This window comes from Pavona decussata, unplaced genomic scaffold, assembly GCF_977016875.1.
Source record: "Pavona decussata unplaced genomic scaffold, jaPavDecu1.1 SCAFFOLD_87, whole genome shotgun sequence".
Classification (NCBI taxonomy): domain Eukaryota; kingdom Metazoa; phylum Cnidaria; class Anthozoa; order Scleractinia; family Agariciidae; genus Pavona; species Pavona decussata.
This window is the reverse complement of record NW_028145504.1, coordinates 2607590-2625157: the sequence shown is the minus strand read 5'-3', so window position 1 is coordinate 2625157 and position 17568 is coordinate 2607590. Positions and strand designations below refer to the sequence as shown.

Here is a 17568-nt window from a genome sequence, read left to right as displayed (position 1 = left end):
TAAATTCATCTTTTTCTCACAGGGAGTTTGCATAAGTGGCCGGATTTGGTTTTTTGTGGAAACATTTGGTTTTTTGTGAAAACAGCTGGCGCGACTCAATGGGCAACAGTGTTGTTTTAACTGAGAAACCAGAAATCCATAAACACACAAGGTTGATTGAGTATTCATCACGTTTTCTTACGCATAAGCTGTAATTAATTTATTGGTGGATCAATTGCCCGTGAAGAGCTCAAAGAAATTGAGCCTTATTTACGTCATTCCTTCTAATTATCTATCAAAAGACAAACTTTACCAAAAATAGACCTCTCAGCTCTCTTGGTTGAGGTTTGGCAAAAAAAAAAAAAAAACATAAACACACAAGCTTAAATGTGCGACCTTAATTAGGTATTCATCACATTTTCTTACGCATAAGCTGTAATTAATTTATCCTTGGATTAATTGTCCGTGAAGAGCACAAGTAAACAAACTGCGAACGTGAGCCTTATTTCACGTCCTCGCCTCTAATTACCTACTCTTCATTTATAAACCCCTCATCTCTCTTGAAGGAGGTTTTGCAAAAAAGCAAAACCCCAGCTGGCGTGCCGAAGCACTTACTTTAACCTAGTGAGCCAGAAAATGGAATTAGAATGTGGAAATTCGTGCGTAGAAATATCATGAGACTTCCACGGCAAAAAATTTAAATGTATTGCTGGTTTGCATGTGACGTCTTGGCGGCCATGTTGGTGGACAGGAATACTGAATAAGATTTTTCTCCTCTAGGAGTTAATTGCCATTTTTTATGCAAACTACGTGAGCACATTTCTTTTGTTTTGTCCACCAACATGGAGGCAATGCAAACCACCTATAGAGACAAAAAAATACGAAACCGAATTTCCGCATCACCCGCTAAAAGAACTTAAAGTTGCGGCCATCACTTTCTGGATCACTTTTCGCCAAAACATTCGTCATCGCGTACTTTAATGTGGCTGAAGATGACGTAGAGGCACAAACTGATGCTAGAAACTGTTTGGATATCCTTAGCCGACTCTAAAATTGTGACTAAATTGTAATGTCTGTAACTTTCTTAGCACTGGAAATTTAATTCTTTAACTGTTTTTGTAGGGCAAACATCCGCCTTAAAGTGCGAAATACCAACAACTAACGTTTTCGGAAACTCGACCACAGCTAAGGAATCCGAATCGATTGTTAACAAATAATCTAAGAAAACAGGAAGTCGATCTGCATTCTGTTGATTTCTAGCTTCCTCCGATAGATGACTGAGCATATTACATTTCTGCTTGAGTTCATAGACTATATTTTGCAACTACGAGACTTCACAATTCTTAATAGTCAAGTTCATTTCACCAGACAATTTTATTTTAATTTAGAAAACAACAAATTATAGCTTTTTGATACCTAATCCACGTTTCCAACCTTGCCAATGTGATTAAAAAAAGACTGATATCGATTATTTCATGAAAATGAACATTTTTAAAATAGCAATAAAACACAAAAGAAAACAAAAATAGCTGTTACACCTTTGACTTCAGTTGACAGTTCCTGCCAAGATTACGGAAAATTAACCGACCACTACTTTCCTTCATTACTTCACAAGATTCATTTCATTTAAGTTGGCAACTTGTTCATTCAACCTTTTATTCACACTCGTGGACACAGTCAATCGACCTCAATTGGTACAAACTGGACGAAGAACTAGGTATTTTTTCTTAAGGTAAGTGTGTTCTAATTTTAGCCCCTTTCTGAAAAACTTAACTCATCTGAAGAGGAACGTTGTTCAGGCTGTTTCAGACTTATGTTGTACATTAAAGAATAAGGCAGTAAAACATTCGTTTTAAATCGTTTGTATCTAAGAATAGATGCCAAAAGTGTTTGAAAAACTTGAAATCAAAGCCACCCACTACTTTATAATCGAAGTCAAATGAACCTCATAATTCGCTCATCATCGGTGTTAAAATCTGCCAAACTGACAGGGGACGTGAAAAATATAAGCAAACAAAAGATATAAACTCCAGTTCAACAAAAGTGTGCGTGGCGACAAAAGCAAAAACGTCACGTTTTAAGCTGAGTCCGGCTGTAGTCCCAGACAGTCTATAAGTCTAGAAATGGCGGGCATTCGTGTTCCAGTTTCGAGTTGTGAATTTCCACAGATACCTCCAAGCTCCATAGGTTCTCCAAGCTCTATGAGTCTATCCAAATAGTCTTTGTATTAGTATAAGACACGAGTAAAGGCTAGCTCTAACCACGTTTTTTAATAAACAACCGTATTGGCAATATTGTAGTCCAGACTTAATATTCTTGTTGAGCACGTACGTGCAAAGGTTAGACGAGTTCCTGTGACCCACTCCAGACAAGTGGAATGTCTTCCTCCAATCAAGATAAATTCAGAGTCAGAGTGCTTTAAAGCAACTTCATAATTTATGAGCTGCGATTTGACCAATCAAACTTTAGGAGGGTAGGGAGATCTCGATGTACTACGGTATTGCTACGGTATTGCTATCACCGAGGAACTAAAAAAACATGAATGCGCCAAGGTTAAAGGAATGCCGATTTCTCATGCCTATGTTACTTAGGCCTATGTTACTTGGGCACCATCACGATACATTATAAGTAAACAGCATAAATAAAAACCTCTTTATAAAATTACATATTTATCAGATTCGCTGATTCTCCTAAACAATATTTACAAGTTATAGACTTAACTGCTTTTCGAAGTAAACTTCATAAGAACAACACAATTCAAAAACGCGAGGCCGGGATTAATGCCAGTTAGTTTTAAGAGAGAAGTAAAAAGGTTCATCTTAAATCAACCTAATACTTAAGAGGCATGAGAAGTCTAGAAATTTAATGATATAAAGAATCTGTTGCAACTCTTGTAAACGTTATGTATTTAGGTCTGTTACTTGTATGTATCTGCCTTATCCTTAAGAAGGCCACCTTTATTGTAGATGCTTTTACTACAAAACCAATAGAACCAAGGGTGATCTCCCCTGAAAAGCTCTTACAAGCTTGCTGAGATCATCCTGCTACTAATTAAGTAACTGAGATTCAACTGATGGAAATAAGAAAAGTGGCAAAAATAAATAAAGTGAAGTGAAGTGACGTAGTTTCCAAGTTAAGTCTGGGCTGTAAATACACAACTTAGGCCATAGATGATATAAATTTCCATACGTATCGGCGCTAACAAGAGGCAAAACGGACTAAGTACTAGTTAACTAATTAGGCGCGATGACTAACAATTCGGATATTTAAACTATTTCGAGTCGAAATAAATTTGCGTGGGTCTTGCCCTCGGGGAAGCAGCTAGTCTTTTCTCAGGGTAAGGACATTTCGATGTACTACGGTATTGCTATCACCGAGGAACTCAAAAACCATAAATGCGCCAAGGTAAAGGAATGTCGTTTTCTCATGCCTATCTTAATTAATTATTCGTCACATTTCGTTGTTATGCTTGAGCTGTAATTAATTTGTTCGGTTCAAATGGAGGGTATATATAGAGAAGCAAACTGCCAATGTGAGTCTATTTCACGTCATTACTTCCAATTGTCAATGAATGCGCTGCGGCTACCCTAAAATAGATCTCTAAGCTCTTTTGTGATTAGGCAGGAACCAGCAGGCGTGTCGAAGCACTTACGTTAACACAGTGAGCCATGATGCCGGAATACGAATCTGGAATTATTCGTCTGTGGAAATATCTTGCGTCTTCCACAGGAAGAAATTGCATGCACTTAGACGGAAATTAACGATTGGGAACCAAGTTGCTCCTAAAGGACTCCACCTAAAACAAATGATTTTATTGTTTTATGTTCTGACTATTTTAGTTGCTGTGGCCACTAAACATGTTAATCCTGGTGACCTGAGAGTTACCAAAAGCACCACTAAATTTAAAGACTTAGTGAACAAATGGGCACTGATGAAAACACTTAACTTAGAGGGTTAGTGTCACAAAAATTTAGCACAATTCTCACAATTTTGAAGATGAAATCAAAGACCATCGACCTAAAACAACTTATTTTGATCTATCATCTCTCTAGTAGACGTTTTTGGCTAAAATTATGATGGCATATTTAGTTTGTGCATATGTAGATTAATCCGAGAGAAACCACAGTGAAAACATCCAAATATTAGGATAACTACGTGGCTGGACCTCGGGTGCGAAACAATTCATCTTTAAAATAGATTTGGAGACAGATAGTAATCTTTAAATTACTCTTGAGCTACCCATCACTTTTTAAAGTTCTAAAAATTTTAAAGTTTTAAAATTCTAGTATGTTAAAACATATTAGAATTTTTGACTCAGCTTACGAATTTACCACGTACTCCTCGCTAAGAAATTCAATAGTTGTAAGTGAGATCCTTCTCACCAGAATCATTTGTTAAACAAGCCATCCATGCTTGATATATTGTGCTTGTTTGACTTACAATCCACAAAATCAATGGATTGAGGCAGAGCACTAAAAGATTTGACGTACTGTTCATACAGGCGGACGCAATGGACACAGAAAAAATATGATCCAATTTACTTGATTTAGAGCAGGTTTCAATTCAGCGTAGTAAAACCAACACCAAAGTAATTACTCTGGTCAAACATTACAAACGTAGACAACCTATTGAAACATTCATAACTTGAAGGAAATATATATTTAACCGGAGCTAAGCTCAGGAAAACATGTGCGACCCAATCAGTCATGGATTTGGTTTTGCTGCTCATTGGTTTAGAAAGTGGCGAAGATTTTTGTTTTCTAAGCAAACCCACAGCAAATGCAAGTTACTTTCAGCACTCAGCTCTATCCCAGCAACTGCATTTACTATTTTTCCAACAAATTCAGTGAAATGTGCGTCCTTCCTACCTAGGGGTTTGATGCGGTTGAAAATTAGGGTTTGACTAGCTGGATTCATATACGTATGCGGAATAATATGTAAAGAAAAAATTGTAGGTGCTAAAGTTTGGATTGATATGGAGTTAAAACAAGAACATAAAGCAGTTGTTAAAAATTAGTAAAACCAAGATCAGTAAATTCTTACGAACTTTGTTTCAGGTTTACAAAACATGGGAGTATCAACATTCCTCTGCCGATATAATACGAAAGACTCAGAAACTCGAACGCCCCTTTTACAACGCTTTTCCTGTGGAGTAGGTGGTGTGTTTTATGACATCACCCGTCCACTCCTATCATCATTCCGTCTGGTTTTCCACATGAACGTGCTTGGCCTCTCTGCGGCTAATGCTGGCTGGATAGTTCTTTATGGGCAGGTATCTCAAGCGATACTATCAATACTCACAGCTTTCTTGATAGACCAAATCAACATCCCATTTCTGTCCCGAAAGCTTGGAAGAAGAAAGTCTTGGCATCTCATTGGAGCTTTCTTGGCAGTGATTGTCATTCCGCTGTACTTCAGTTCATGTTTTCCTTGTCAGAGCAATGGTGGCCAATGGCAACTGATGATGTACATTTTGATGCTTACCACTTGTTTCAGTTTTTCATACAGCTTAATGGAAATTGGAATCCTGTCGATCATTCCTGTTGTCGCTAAAGATCAAAGCGAAGCCGTTGAATTGAACGCATGGAGGTTTGTCTATCACGTTTTTAAGGTTGTAATTTAAGTACTCTTTCGCTGGTGTTTGCGTATACAACGTGCATTTCATCTCCCCATTGAATTTAATGGCTAACGGGAAAGAAATTAATGTAACAACGAGACTTATTTTGACAACACAAAAAATGGTATTTTATCTTATTATATAAACACCAGTGAAATACCAAGTGAACTTTCGCGCGAAAACGTGATATCTTTACACGTGAAAATAACACCGTCACTATGGTTACATAATAAATCGCGCCTTTCGCAGCGAAAATGAAATTGTTTGGTATTTCACTGGTGTTTATATAATAAATACAATATCACATGGCCGCTTGGAGATACGAAATTCCTCTTCTCGTGTTGAAAAATATTTCACTCGTTCGCTGCACTCACTCGTGAAATATTTTTCAACACTCGAAGAGAAATTTCGTATCTCCGCGCGGCCATGTAATATCCTCTATATCTTCTTTTTTCCAAAGGACCGCTTTTACATTTTTAAGTGGGATTGTTACCTATCTCGTGGCATGGGCAATTCTTGGACAAGATGCCAAAGACAATATTTCAGCAGAAAGCTCAAATGATTTTACGGTAAAGTATGGATGTTTCGATATGTTTTCCAAACATAACTCCTTGGTTTGAAAATCCGACTAAGAAAGTTCTTTCTGCCTTACAGGTGATGACAATGATTTTGGTTGGGATAGGCCTGGTGTTTGTCTTGATTTTCCACTGCGGAGCCAAAGAGCCTTCTGGTGAACTTGACAAAAAAATGTCAACTTCTTCTGCAAATGTTGTTGAGGTAACATAGACGCTATATGTTTGCTACCATTACCAGATCAGGGTCATGGGTTGGCAATGAGAGGAACAGGAGATATTTCAATATATTATATAAACACCAGTGAAATACCTGGTGAGCTTTCGCACGAAAACGTGATATCTTCACACGTGAAGATAACACGTTATCTTCACACGTGAAAATAACACTGTTACTATGGTTACATAATAAATCGCGCCTTTCGCAGCGAAAATAAAATGGTTTGGTATTTCATTGGTGTTTATATAATAAATAGAATATTACATGGCCGCTTGGAGATACGAAATTTCTCCTCTCGTGTTAAAAAATATTTCACTCGTTCGCTGCGCTCACCCGTGAAATATTTTTAAACACTTGAAGAGAAATTTCGTATCTCCAAGCGGCCATGTAATATCCTCTATATATTCTCCTCATTCTTTTCCTCCTCCTTTCTTTTTTCTTTTTCGTCTTCTTAGACCGCAATTAAAATTGTCCTGGTCAGTCTATGCCATCCACCTGTTTCTCCAGACAAGAATCATTTCTTTTCACTTTTTATGCTCCTTAGGGTTGATCTTGATTTTACAGAGTGCTTTAATTGAAGCAATCGGATTTAATGTATCAATTCATAATAAAAGAAGAAGAAATAAGAGCAAGAGATTATTCCAGGAAAAGTGAATTAGATGGATGCAGGATGACAAAGTGCTAAGTGGTGCAGAGGTTCAATGCGGAGGCTATGGGTTGATGTCCTCTCTGAACACTGGCTTGAATTTTCTTTATTCAAGTCATCTGTTTAAAGTTTCAGCCAAAACACATTTTGTACAAGAAAAGGTCAGATTTTCGTTTCGCTAAATCCAAATTTTTGAGGCGATTAAGGCTGCGTGAACAGATAACCAACAAAATGAATCATTTGGTGCCCCTGTTGTAGTTCCGTAGTTTCAGTGAAATGTCACATCGGTGAAAGGATTTAGTCATGAATTTGATCAACCCTCGTGGCATGGTCACGATATGGTTAACAGTTATTTGTTAGAAAGAAACGGATATCAGTTCATTTAATGACTTATTACAAAAAAAAAAAAATTAAAACAGCTAGGAACAGAGCGGACATCAACTGATTGAGTTTCTGGCCAGTTACGACAAAAAAAACAGTCAGATTGGCTTTGCTTTTCATCGGTTCAGAAAGTGGCCGAAGCCACGCCAACCGGTCACAGAGCAAAGTAAAGCATTAGGAAAGGAAGCGCGAATTACCCTTGAAAACCGTTTCAGCTACAAAGTACGACGAGGAGCATCATTTCAATTAGCAACAACTGCGATTGCTGTTCATGAAAGTTCCCAGAATTTGCGAAAATTCTAGAATTCACCACAGTACAGTTACCTCAGTTAACTAAATACTTCGCTACTTGAATAAAGTGATTTAATAGTTCATTTAATAGTTTATTCATTCATTCATTCATTCATTCATTCATTCATTCATTCATTCATTCATTCATTCATTCATTCATTTATTTTTTCATTCATTCATTCGTTCGTTCGTTCGTTCGTTCTTTCGTTTCTTCGTTTGCTTGTTAATTTTTATTTTTATTTTTTAAGATAATCAAGGAACAGAACTGATCAGTTAACGAGATTAACCTTCTGGTGGAACATTTACTCAAGTGCATAGACCTTCTCAAAGTCCGTTTGCGAGGGAATCACTTATTTCTTTAAGAAGACGATTTGTGTACACCGTTTGCTTCAATAACCTCATGTAGCTTTGTTTTCGGCTTACTTTTCAGAGAAAAACTTCTTTTATGCCATCGCAAAGTCTTCTACAATCAATGACCTTTGTGGAAACAGGTATGCACTTTAATCTCTTGCAAAACCCAGCTTTGGCTTTTTATGCCTTTTTCTGAACGCCACTGGACCTGAGAATTAGAGTGTTTGGCAAACTTAAGAGCAATTCTCCAGGAAAGTGAAGCAAAGTTGGAAATGAAAATTTTTAACCCCCCTTCATTTTTTGTGTGGAGGTAGGTTACCTTGGGGGATAAACAAAAACAACCATATTTGGATCGGCAGATGTATCGTTGCCATGGTAACCGCACTATATGACGTCGGCCTTAGGACCATGTTTTGAGCAAAAGTTCCATTCTCAAAAAGTAAAAGTAAACGAGTCTGGTTCTCGAGTGCATGTGAACCAATTCAAATGAAATTCATACAGATGGTAGAACCACTCTCCCAGTTGATAAAATTCGCCGTTACAATAATTTGGGTTTTATAAACAAGAAGAAAATGCTCGTCTCACTATGTTCCCTGTCAGCCATTTAGACAAGCAGGAAAAACAAGCACAACCATATTCGTAATTTCTCCGAAAGTACTCTTTCCACATAGACCAAATTAACAGCAGCGATTACACAGATATTGACGTTTCTAAATATCATAAAATCAATTTGGGGAAAACTATATTCTGGCCATGGGTGCTGAAGACACCTGGGACAAATTGCAAAAAATAGCAAAATTGGTAATTTTGAGAGCTCTAGTATTTGGCTCAAACAGGCTTTAGAGAGAGAAAATCAGCTTCAAAAGTATCTTTTATCATCTCGTCTGCTACCTACATTTAGTAAATAAGGTTTTGGCCACCAAATTTGATGAAATATAAATTGATACAAAACCTACCTTGAAGGTCTTGGGAATTTCTCCAGGATGCTTTCGTCGCGTGGTTCTCTCCAGTGTCTCTCCTTCGCACGCTCCGTTTTTTTTTTTTACCAAATCTAGCGTAGACTAACAGTTACTCCCACCGAATATCCAGTTTGCCGTGTTTCAGACCAGAGATGATGATACAAGTAGCCCGCATACACTTGACAAAGAATAGTTGACAAGGTCCAAAACATGGTCGTAATACTTGCGATTTCTGCCGTCGAGCACCTAAATTCATCAATATTATCCAACCAGGAAGTAAAGTAAATGTGTCGAGATCAATGTACAAAGCAAATGCATGCCTTTGAACAATCCAAAGTAACGTCTTTGGCTAAAATCGAGTCAGATATTGCGATAGTCGACAAGCCAAGAGTGGTGAATAAACTGAACGCATAGGCCGGAAGTCCGAGAAGCACGACTGCTGACCGGATGTAACACAATGTAATAGGATGTAACACCGGATGTAAGTTAAATGATATCCTCTTGTAATGGGGTTGTTTCACAATGGCAATGATGAAGAACACCAAAAAAAAAAAAAAAAAAAAAAAAAAAAAAAACAGATAAACCGAATGAAAACAAAAACAAAGGAAATGAAGCTGAACTGAAGCTTGGGTGAAAGTTGAACGCATGATCATCATAGCTGCACCCCCCCCCCCCCCCAAAAAAAAGATTGCTTTTAAGACTGTGAAAATGCAATTACAAATTTAGTTATGATAAACTATTCGTGACAAGAGAATGAAAAATTCGCGTGTGAAATGTCACATTTATTTACCTGCACGGCAAAGAATAAGATCCATTTCGTCGCTGATTTCATCACGGTTTATAATAAGTCCGTAGGCTTGCACGTGCCTGGAAATATCCCTTTGTCATTCACTGAGTTTTATATTGTTTCTACTGCACTCACAAACGTCCCTTTTGGGATTTGAAAGAGAACAACTTTCCATTGTCCCGACCAGGATATTTTCCTTCGCACGACGATATGCAAATTTCCCTTACAGTGTTTTTGATCGACGGCACAAATTTACTTCCGGTCACCCCTCCCCCCACCAAAAAAAAAAACAACAGCAAAAAATAAATAAATAAATAAATAAATAAACAAACAGAAAGAATGCCAGAATTTGGGCAGGTATTAGGTACTGAATGAGTAAAATTTATCGGCTTGGAGCGGACTTATTTATTTCTAGAGGAGAGGTGGGTCAAAAATTCCAACTTCGTAACTTCTAATGTGTACGCTAATGCCCAGATCAGCGACGTATCTTACATGCAGGCCATCCTTAACATCCAATAAGCAATGAATTAAAAAAAACAAACAAACCCAGGAAACATGGGCGGCTTATGTGGTTGCGTAAAACGATAAGTCAAGCGCTTTTATTTTGTCCTCTTTATTCACCTCTGTAAAACAGTCATAAAAGCGGATCAAAAGTCGTCCTTTTATCCCTCTATCAATGATATATTGTACCAAAAATATTTAAAGAAGAGATAATGCCATGGCGACAATGTCGCTTTAGCTGAAGCTACAAAAACAAACAAACAAAAAGCGCGTATATCGCATTTAAAAGTACATCCGGTCAGCAGTTTTGCTACTCGCACTTCCGGTCTACATACGTTTGGTCGTAAAAGGTCGTAAACAACGATTTCTTCGCTTCTCAACCATGCACCACGGAATGTACGGCTCGATTTAGCCAAAGACTTTATTCAGAATCGTCGCAGACATGCATTTGCGCAGCTGTGATCTTGATAACTTCCTGGATGGATTGTATTGATGAATTATTTCGATACTCGACGCACGACTGTGTTTGACCTGTTCGACTGTTCTTTATTCGGGTTAATGCATCATCATCTTTGGTCTAAAAGTAGATGTTCGACGAGGCTAGCCAGTTAGATTTGCCCTTTCCGCTAGAGTCTGTGCAAGATTTGGTCAAGAAAATGGAGCGAGCGAACTGAGGAGAGAGCCATCCTATACGACGAAAGCATCCTGAAGAAATTCCCAAAAGGTGCAAGGTAGGCTTTGTTTTAATTTATATTTCATCAAATTCGTTGGCCAAAACCTAATCAATCAAATGTAGATAACAGATAAGATGAATGAAAAAACCTCTGAAGCTGATATTCCCTATCTAAAGCCTGTTTGAGCCAACTACTGGGGACCTCAACATTTCCATTTTTGCAATTTTTTGCAACTTGCCTCGGATGTCTTCAACACCCATGGCCAGAATATAAATTTCCCCAAATAGATTTTATGATATTTATAAACTTCAATATCTATGTAAGCCCTGCTGCTAATTTGGTTTATGTGGAAAGAGTACTTTCGGAGAAATAACGAATATGGTTGTGCTTGTTTTTCCTGCTTGTCAAAATGGCTGACAGGCAACATAGTAATACGAACATTGTCTTCTTGATTATAGAACCCAAAATACTCTAACGGCAAATTTTATAAACTGGGAGAGTGCCTCTACCATCTGTATGAATTTCAATTGAATTGGCTCACATGCACTCGAGAACCAGACTCGTTTATTTTTACTATTTGAGAGTGAATTTTTTGGTCAAAACATAGACCTCAGGCCGACGTGATCAAGTGCGGTTTCCATGGCAACGACGCACCTGCCGATCCAAATATGGCTGTTTTTGTTCATCCCTCCAGGTAACCTACCTCCACACAAAAAATGAAGGGGGGGTTAAAATTTTTCATTTCCAACTTTGCTTCACTTTCCTGGAGAATTGCTCTTAAAGTGTCACGATGTCGAGCTAGTTCAGTGTCATTGTCAGAATAATTTGGGTTTGCAAACATGTTTCGTTGTGTCAGGTCAGTTGAGACACAGAAGAAAGATAAAGACGCAAACACTGATCAGATTTAAAGTTTGAGCATCTAGGCTGTACACCAGCACTGTCGCAAAGTGTAATAATGTCGCACGTGAATTGTATTACCAGTCAAGAACTGTTAAATAGCAATGACAAAATTGTCATTATTTGTAATATCTATCTTAAATTGTAATAATCATTAGCACTCTTTTTAAAACACACCTCTGTTGCTAATTGTAATAGCATACCTAGACTTGCTTACAAGTCGAGCTCAGAGAGCGCGAAGCGCGATTGTCAGAGCCAGATCGTCGTGAGAAGCAAGCGAGCGACTTTGAGAAAGTCTATAGCATACCGTAAATTTGAAATAATTTCATTATTTCCGTTTTACGACGGGAGGTTGTTACCAATTACTTCAACATAATTGCGATCGGTGTTAGAAATCACGATTACTGTGATTATAATTCACAGCGTTAATACAATTTATGACAGTCCATGTTACCTTTACTGAATGTTCAAGGATGATTAAGATTTTGTATATTGGGCGTGATTGAAAGTATACACACATGCATTTTCTTTTCTTAGGTGTGCATAAAATGCGTGACAGATTTATCGACAGCGTGATGGGGAAGGAAGAGCAAGTTACGGATGAGGGGCGTCCTGTGAGAAAAACAAGTTTTGCAAGATATTTTTTTAATGCTCTGTTCTCTACCAACGAAGAGGAAGAAATTAACAGAAACAAGGAATTGACTTCTAAAGACAATAGTACGGAGATAGTTGTGCCTTCTCCATCTAAAACGACAGCTGTGGATGATGTCCAAATGTTGAAGGAAGTCAAGGAACTACCGCGTGAGGGCAAAATAAGCGTTCTTCTGAGTATTATTTACGGACTAATAGGAATAGATGAGCCTCTTTCGCGTGAACGTCTGCCGACAATGCCCAAGGATACGGAGGTTTGTAATGGAGGAATGCCAATCGGTGTTGACAACAGAGGATTGGATTGCGATGAGGCAAAATTGAGGTCATCTCAGCCAGATCACATCGCGGACACACAAACAGACCGTGAAATTTGTCCCAACAATGCTTCGCCAGCTAATTGCTCGTCTTTGTCATTAGAAGTCAAAATGAATAGTGAAAAGACCGTTGTCTCTGGTGACCCTGAATCTGGTCTTTCAGTTCCACCTGAACCAAAGACAGTAAGAGCCTGGCTTAAAGATCCTCATCTTTACAAGGTAAGTAGCTTTTGCGTGTGGCTGACTGCTTAAAGAATATTGAAACTTTACAGCTAAAACTAGGTGATTTTAAGCTAAAATAGTCTTAGCTGTTTTATTTATTTATTTATTTTTAGGTGGCTGCTATCTTAACATGTACAAAGGCTGTACAAGACGTTTCCTACACATATCTTCCTCTATTTCTAATTTACAAAGTCCAGTTTGAGAAGGTATTGCAATAGACTATTTAAAAAAAATACCAACATCCCTTATTACGAAAGCAGTCATTTAGAGATCCCTAGTTCGAATGTCTGCTTATTCAAAGTTAAGTCTTGTGCAAACCAATACACTTCCGGAAAGAAATGCACGTACACCAGTTCATTTCCCGAAACTCTTTCTGGCTCTCTCTCTGTTTTTTTCATTTTGTCTGCCTGTCTGTCTGTCTATCTTCCGTTTCTTGTTTTCTGTATTCATCATTTAAAGTATTCCAGTTTCGTTTATGTTTAAATTCTTTCAGATGGAATTCTTTGCCTCAGTTTATTAGTTGGGCCACGGTCTGAAGGCTATGGTATTGTTTTCCTTGTTTTCCTTTTTTCCTCAGGGCGCCATTGCTTATCTACCACTTATAATATTGGTCAGCGCAACGGTATCTTCCGGAATATCAAAGAAACTTATTGCGATAATTGGAAAGAAGGTAAAATTGATGACCTATGTTGAATACTCTAACTAATCGGAAACATGGAACAGACATCAGAGGCACTGAACAACACGCACACTTTTAGATAAAAAATCGAAACACTCTATCCTTATAAGTACCAATTCAATTGAGTGTCGGCCAAAACCAAAACAATCAGAATTCAAGGCAATTGTATATAACAAGCTCCAAGGGCGGGAAAATCCGCGCCAGCAAGTTACGATTGGTTTTGGTTGTTTCTTACTGGTTGAGAAAGTGGTGTGACTTCTGCTAGCCAATCACAGATAACAATAAAACAAAATTACTTTCGACACTCAATAAATCAACAGTCTAAAGTCTGAGAGTTCCTTTAATACTTCCTCTTTATTTTCCTTCCTGCAAGCTAAAACCCGTTCTATTTTCAGTGGTGTTTCATCTCAGCTGCCTTTCTCGTGATCTGTGCTGGAGTCTGGTTTTATTTCATCACCCAGTCCAACAGCGTCATGACCTACCCCGCCGCTGTGTTACTAGGATTTGGATTTTCACCCATGGTTGTTAATTCACTTAGCTTCGCAGCAGATCTTATTGGAGAAAATAAGGTAAGTTCAGCAACTGATTTTGGATTTCTGCATTTAATCATTAACAATCATTAATTAATAATTAATGTTTCGTATCTCTTCCCTCGTCTCATTCTCATCACAGTAAACTTAGGTTCAGGTAAAATGAGAACAACTGTTGAATGTAACATTACGCAAAATACCCTGAATATTTCGCGCAGTAGTTTATTGTGTTTAAGAGAAAGTTGCACTAAAGTATGGAATTTAAGTGAAAAAAATGATCATACATTCTGATTTAAGAACAAGAACTGTCTCGTTTAATTTACACTCTCATGCTATATTTCTTTCTCATTTTCCCCCAGAGCTCATCTGGAGTCGTATTTGCAGTTATGGGTTTGATGGCACGGTTTACAGTAGGTTCCTTGGTCATCGTGATCCAGAAATTGTTTCCTAACGGAAGGTAATCAGCTTCTTTTGCTTTAAGATAGAATGTACTGTAACCTAGAAAATGAATCAAATAGGTCTTAAGGCCGGGAGCTAACCAAAAACAAATTCAACCTATTTCTTACCAGAAAGCCCTCAGGAAAGAATCATTCCATTTTCAGGAAGATTTTACTCAGCAAAAGAACGCTCGAAAGGAATGGCCTCGATAGGCTTCATCCAAATGTAATACATGGTCTCAAGACACTGTTCCGAACGAGAACCTTGGATTTTTACTCTTGAAATCAAGCCGGGTTAAGTAATGTTCAGGTAAAAATTCCGGTCTGCGACTAATCAGTATTTAATTAATGATGGCGCATCGAATGAGACGGTCAAGAATCGGATAATTTTTGACGACCTTGGAACAGACGAAACTGACATCGATGGCAATTTTTACCGGATTTTCCGAATAATCGTTATAGATGGTTAATATTGAAATGTAGAGAGACTTGGTTATTAAAGCATGTCGTTCCCGTTTGTTTGTTAAGAGATAAAGGCAAACAGAATCAACACAGTAATCTGAGCGCTGCAAAGTTGAAAATTCCACTCTGCCAGAATATACTATCCCAGTTCTTTCTAAGGAGCTAACAATAAGTTTTGTTTTGCTTTGCAGTAACACACCTGAGGACTGCGAGGAGTGTGGTGAATATGTACGTCACGTGTTTTCACTCGTGCCAGGCTCTTTCGCTGCTCTCAGTTTGTTGATTGTCCTAATATTTCAAGGTTCACAAACAACTTTCAACCGAAAAGGTAAGGTCTGTTTTGTCGATTTCAAACTGTTGGTCACGTCGTGGTTACAATAATATGATTAATAATGTGTGAATCCATCCATGAAAATGTACGAAAATTTTTTGCAGTTCTTGTGTCCCGCGTTTACACGCTTCGATTTGTGGGTCGACTTAGTGACTTTGTCGGCCGAACAGTATCGGAGCGCAAATCGTACGCCTATTAAGAATCTAAATTTTGACTGATCATGACTTGGGGGTTTCTTTGAGAACGACCCTCCGACCTGAAAAAAAAAGAAAATTTATTAATCCAGCCGATTTTTCGCTTCACAAATCGATCGTAAATCGGTGTCAAAATACACGCAGGATTTGCTCTCCGATACTGTCAGGCCGACAACGCATATCGTGCAAACCTTATACTGAACGCCGGTTTTACTCAACTATGCTACACAATCGTGAGACAAACTATTAATTTGAGCTATGATTTCAAGCACCTTTCATGACAGTTACTTAGATAATATGTTCTATAAAAGCGTTTTAAAATATTTAAAATCAGAAAAATTTTAATCTCGGTTGAGGAACATACTTTCTAAACAAAAAGGAATAGTTTCCTGGCCCGGTACAGTGTTCCTGGGACTTTCGTAACTTGAAATGGGGCCCAGTTTTTTGTCTTTAATAGTGTCCGATATATTTTGTTGCAGTACCCAAACAAGGCGCCAGAGAGGACTGCCAAAGAGCTGAAGACACCCGATGTTAAACCAGAAATAGCAACATGGACGCTATAACATTAAAATGCATTTTCTGACAAAGCATTTGCTGGGAAACACTTTAAAGTCAGTCTACGTCAAGCATGACCAGTAATTTCGAGAATAAAATGGACATTCGAAGTCTTCTTTGTGATCCTATGTCCGGCATTTGATTGGAATCTTGAACATTTCTCTGGAAATCTTTTCCGAAAAAGACGCATTAACTTAAAAAAAGGTTCAAAATACTTGGAAAACAATTGTTATCCTTAAAATACTTCATACTGTAATGTAAAGAAACATTCATAGCTTTATACCGTCGATCAACTAGGGAACTCTGAAATCTCGTTGGCGATGTTTAAAACTGACATGTAAATTTCAAAAATCCGTTCAAATTTCAAACATAATGCATGTGGCCACGCGTGATGTGGATTGAATGTAAAACTGTTCAATGTTTAACACACCCACTGAGAAAACGTTAAGTTTTAATTAGCAAACAAATGATCCTACGCATGCGTTATACATTTTGGTACATTTTTTGTCCTATTCAGGGCAATAGCGTGAAATGTCCAAATTTAAGTTGTTATAATGAACGTGAACACACGAGGGTTAATTTTCCTATCTCTTTTCGAACTTGAAAGCTACCCCTTCGAATTCAGTTCTTGGTTAGTTAACCCTTACACTGCCAAATTTCTTGGACTCTCTGGACAATTATCTCGATGTAGATGACCAAAACGGATTTAGCTGTGCTATATGAAAATCTCCTTTGAAATGTTCGCTGCTCTGCAATAACGAGGACTCAAGTTTAATTGTGACGTCACCTATTTGAACCGTTATTGTTTTTCTCGCGAGCACAAACACATTCTAATCGGTAAGTAGTCGGTTTATAAGTGTACTTTCGAGCCATTTTTTACTGCAGAAGCTCCCAGGCTGGCGTCATAAAGCTGGAATGGAGAGTAGAGGCAATCTTCTGAATGAATCCAGAGGTGAGAGATGATTTCATAGCGACTGGGACGCCAAAAGTGTTCATATCGAGTCATGGTGGCTCACGAGTGAAGTTGTCTCTCTGGCCGTTCTGTGGGTGGTTTCTCGGACCTACTAAGGCAATTTGGGCGAGATTTGACTTGCAAAAATCGATGTGTGCGATATTTTGCCAGTAGGACCGGGTGGCTAGACACACAGAATTAAGATGACTGGGACTTCCATTTCGCCGTTGTGTGGAAATTACCCAGAATGAAACTCGGGCGGCAAAGGGGAAATCAAGGGCTTTGAAAAGTGGCTCGAATCAAATTGCTGATGTTCGAACAGCTGTACGCGTGAGTGGCAAAATATGAAATAAACGCTTAGTCAAT

At 38.1% G+C, this 17568-nt stretch overlaps 1 protein-coding gene across 1 annotated transcript in view; it reads left to right on the top strand.

The window, feature by feature from the left end:
- LOC146474771 (major facilitator superfamily domain-containing protein 12-like) overlaps positions 1 to 6454 on the top strand; it is a 41969-nt gene extending 35515 nt beyond the window's left edge. The window contains exons 2-4 of the mRNA XM_085116519.1: positions 5037 to 5568; positions 6057 to 6165; positions 6251 to 6454. Coding sequence (XP_084972645.1) covers positions 5048 to 5568; positions 6057 to 6165; positions 6251 to 6382 — 762 coding nt within the window. The 5' untranslated portion in view covers positions 5037 to 5047 and the 3' untranslated portion in view covers positions 6383 to 6454. The remainder of the gene's footprint in view (positions 1 to 5036; positions 5569 to 6056; positions 6166 to 6250) is intronic.
- Positions 6455 to 17568: the final 11114 nt, after the last annotated feature.